The sequence below is a fragment of the Buceros rhinoceros genome, unplaced genomic scaffold (assembly GCF_000710305.1).
Source record: "Buceros rhinoceros silvestris isolate BGI_N320 unplaced genomic scaffold, ASM71030v1 scaffold18783, whole genome shotgun sequence".
In the NCBI taxonomy this organism is placed as follows: Eukaryota; Metazoa; Chordata; class Aves; order Bucerotiformes; family Bucerotidae; genus Buceros; species Buceros rhinoceros.
In genome coordinates this window covers 65212-69182 of record NW_010405592.1, presented here as the reverse complement: position 1 = coordinate 69182, position 3971 = coordinate 65212, and the positions used below count along the sequence as shown (strand labels likewise).

The 3971-nt window shown below is 37.7% G+C and overlaps 1 protein-coding gene across 1 annotated transcript in view; it reads right to left on the bottom strand.

Annotated features, from left to right (window-relative positions):
* Positions 1 to 2675: 2675 nt before the first annotated feature.
* The window catches only part of LOC104491388 (sodium-dependent noradrenaline transporter), a 45551-nt gene continuing 44255 nt past the window's right edge, over positions 2676 to 3971 (bottom strand). Inside the window, exon 13 of the mRNA XM_010133803.1 lies at positions 2676 to 3461. Within this exon, the coding sequence (XP_010132105.1) occupies positions 3438 to 3461 (24 nt within the window). The 3' untranslated portion in view covers positions 2676 to 3437. The remainder of the gene's footprint in view (positions 3462 to 3971) is intronic.

Here is a 3971-nt window from a genome sequence, read left to right as displayed (position 1 = left end):
GTACCGAGTACATGAAGAATTATGCTGCTGAATGACAGCAGGAGGGGTACAGGTAAAATGAAGGTTTGCTTTCCTTGATGCTAACTAACTTTCTGTGGCTTGAAGTAATGCGGGGATCACAGGCAGCTTTTTTTCCACTGGCAGGAAGGAAGGTCAGAAGAGAGATGCTAATGGGTGACAGCTGCTTCCTTCATTAGATTAAAAAAAAAAGACTTTCAAGAAAACACTTTCTAGAACTGTCAAATAAGCAATTTAATTGCCTCACTGAATTCTTCGCCCTGGCTTGTACCCAAACAGCCAACATAATTTGCAAGCAGATGATACTGCATCTTGAATAAACTTGTATCAAAATTGTTCTTCTTTTTGGAAGTGTGCTGCTTACTCCATCAGCAGGTACTCGCTATCCCACGGGGATATCTGGGAGAGCACCATTCCCCAGAGCGCATCTGTCCCCACAGTAGGTATAGCCGAGGAAAAGAGTGAGCTGCTTGGCTGAAAATTCATGACTGATTTACAGGAAGACCTGCAGTTAAACCACGTGGGTGAGAAGGACTTGACTGGGTGATTTTCTTTCTAAATTACATGTGGTTGAACCGAAGGGAGATGAGTATCTTAGTGGCATTTGATATTTTCCATATTGAAAATGTATTTGAAAGCTCAAAGCAGGAGTCTAAGAGGAGCTGAGCGTCAGAGATGTATCAGAGAGTCTTAGTGGACTCTTTGTACCATCTCACTGAGTGGAGGAAAAGAATGAAACCTGGTCTTCATAAAGGTGTTTGTCATTTGAATGGATGCTAGTTTGTGTCTAACGGCATCACTTATTGTCCAAGAGGTGTGAGGTAGTTGAGAATCTTATTCTGTGGAGAATTGAAGACATTGTTGTTCATCTCTGGGACAGAAGTTGTATTATTTTTGGGGAGACTTCCTTTGGGCAACACCTTGAACTTAAATCTCAGCTGTGCAGTCATGCAATGTGTATCATGTCTCTTTCATTTGGAGGTAACGACCCCGGTAATCAGATTCGTGCTTTCTCTGATTTGCCTGTTATCTTCTGTATAGATTGCAAGTTCTTTGTCTGTAAAACCTCAGAGCAAGATGGCAGTAGTGCAACGGAGTCCTGAGCTATAAATACTACACTAAGAAGTTATATAGTAATAGAAATAAAAATAATGTAGTAGGTCATGGCCTTGGGAAATTGGTACTCAAACCACAATCAAACCCTAACGTGCTGGGTAAAGCTGATTTCACTCCCACGTTACAATAGCTTTGCTGCTGTTTCAGAACGGAGTGAAGATGAAACGTAGCATTTCCTGCTTGGCTTTTGCCACGCGGATGGTGGTGATGCGGTGTCCCAAGTGAACATTGATGCTGGTTGTTAGCATTTCCAATCATGAGCAAACCAAACAATGTAGAAGCTATTAAAGCCCCACCTTAAAGAGCCCCCAAGAGTTTCAAAACATGGTAATCATATCTAAGCTAAGGAGCTTTTGAGCCATGCTGACCAGTGACTGAAGCTGCTGTGTTATTGAAAAGTAAGCTTTATAACAATGAAAAGATTCTCCTGAAGTTTAGTAAACAGTAACAGTGGGATTAACTATGATGTTGCTGGGATGACTTTTTTTGAAGCCTTCAACATACTTTCACTGTTTGGCCTCTTATGTAATTACAGAACTAGAACTACAGCATTTAAAATTCCTTTATTATTGATATGTATTTAATAATGGAGTTTAAATAGGTATCAGCCATCAGACAGGCCAGAAAATAGGACTGAATTTAGAATTAGAAGAAAGTATCCTTTAGGTTTAAAACCCTGTTTAATTTAAAATTACTATTTGTCACAGAGACTCTTTAAGAAAAAGACAATACTTGATACATTCCAAAGTACTGATCATGTTAGAGGAAAAGGATGAATAAGGAGATAAATTTCTCTTCCATTATTTTGAATGAAGTAATCAATGTTAAATGGAAGAGGCTATAATCACTTGGGGCTTTTAAACTGGGATGTTTAAAAAAAACCCAACAAATTGTTTTACAAATAAAAAGCCTCATCCTTTTAAATGTTTGTTTTTTTTTTTTTTAAAAGAGGAAGCACTAGTACATTTAAAAGACAAGCTGAACTGAATGTATAGAGGGAAAAAATACTCAGAGGGAAGGTCCGGAGGTAAACTCTGGGCTGGATTCAGCTGAGAAGCTACTGCCTCTGAAAATTACTGTAGACCTAGTGATAAGTAAGTACAAGAAGTAACTCACAGTTACTGAATCTAGTGATCACTGGGAAGGAACTACAGTGACAAGTGACCACAGAATAAGGACAGCACCCAAATGTAGAATTTGTTCTGTATCTTCTACCTTGCATACCACCACCAGAGCAAAAAGCTGGAATAGGCTTAGAGAGCTGAGTATGTCTAGAATATCCTTGGAAATTATTCCACACAATGTTACTATGTTTTGGTAGGTGAATCCAGATTAATTTAGGCTAATAGCAGATTCACAGCAGGAGAATAAAGCCAAAGTTTGGTATTTTGGTGCCTTTGGATAGATTAAGTGTAAAAATTTTTCTTCCTTCCTATGTATTTTACATTCTTTATTTGGAACAAAATATAACAAAGAGATGAAAGTGTCTCTTTGCATGTAATTTTCATACTTAGCTAAAAAAGTCCGTGGCATATGGATCATATGATAAAGCTATTCAGTTGCTGTTATAAGGGAATATATATTTTCCATCAAGTACAGTGTGGTATTAAACTGCATTCTGTATTAAATAGCTATAACAGGAATTCTACTCCTGCTGTTCTTAGCTTGTGTGGACAGAAAATGGACATACACAACAAAGACAACCTTCTTCACCAAGAGAAGAAAGTAGTAACAAACCACTGAAAATGAAGCACAGTCTTCACTTCAGAAGGATGCAAACTCATATCCCAAAGGATAGTATGGCAAGAAAGCTAAAGACATTAGTACATAGTTAAAATTGCTCTTTCCTCATAACTGAGACGGACTCTTTCCTTAGATCTAAGAACGTTCAGGTGCTTTTGGTTTAAAATAGGTCGTGGCGTGAAGATCTGAAGTAATTATTACTGCCTAGAAAGTTTAATTCACTTCTTCACAATAAAAGAGCATTTAACTTATGTTGATTGCTTTTTTCTCTGCTCCCCCCTCCTCCACTTCTGCCAATAGCAAAACTCACAAGTTTTGGTCATGTAGGGATCTCATGGCACCAAAGGATGTATGAAAAATTAAAGAGTCTTTAAAGATCGTTTGAAGCCAAGTAATAGAAGGGAGGCATTGAGAACAGAGAGCAGATGTCTTCCCTCAAAGAGTCAGTAGATAAGCTCTGAGCCAGCCTGGTCCAAGCATAATCGAGGGAGCTTTGAACTTGACTTTTCTGTGTTCTCAGTTTAGATTAACGTATTGGCTTTTTCCTCCACCTTCAGTTGTCATATTGTTAGCCAGTGTTGAAGCTGTAAGGGAACAGAAGTAGTTGTTTATTAACATTAATGATGATGGTGAGAGAAGTTTTAAATGCGTTGGTTGAGAAATCTAGAGTTACAAAGAGGTTGCAAAGTAACAGATTGTAGCTAAATTTCTGAGCATTCTAGTTTGCAGTGAGAAATGTGCTGAATATAAAAGCTGTTCGTCAGCTCTCAGTTAATTTTTAAAATTCAGAACTGCTGGCGTATGAGAAGAAAAGTATTTAATAACAGGGTTTAAACAGATACTGGATATTTTTGTACTTGTTTGGTTACAGTAGTCAATGTTTTGTTTACAAACTTTAACATGGTCAACAAAGCACTAACTGTGCTTCAGCAATAACAAAGCTATTCCCAGCTGTTCATTGCAGAAGCAACAAATATGTCTTAGTTTTTGGCATGGTTTGAGGTATCATCAGGAATTTACTTCTGAGTACAATCTTTTCAAATTTAGGTGAAATTCATTTGCTTCCTTTATGCCATTATAGATTTAGGTTCAGC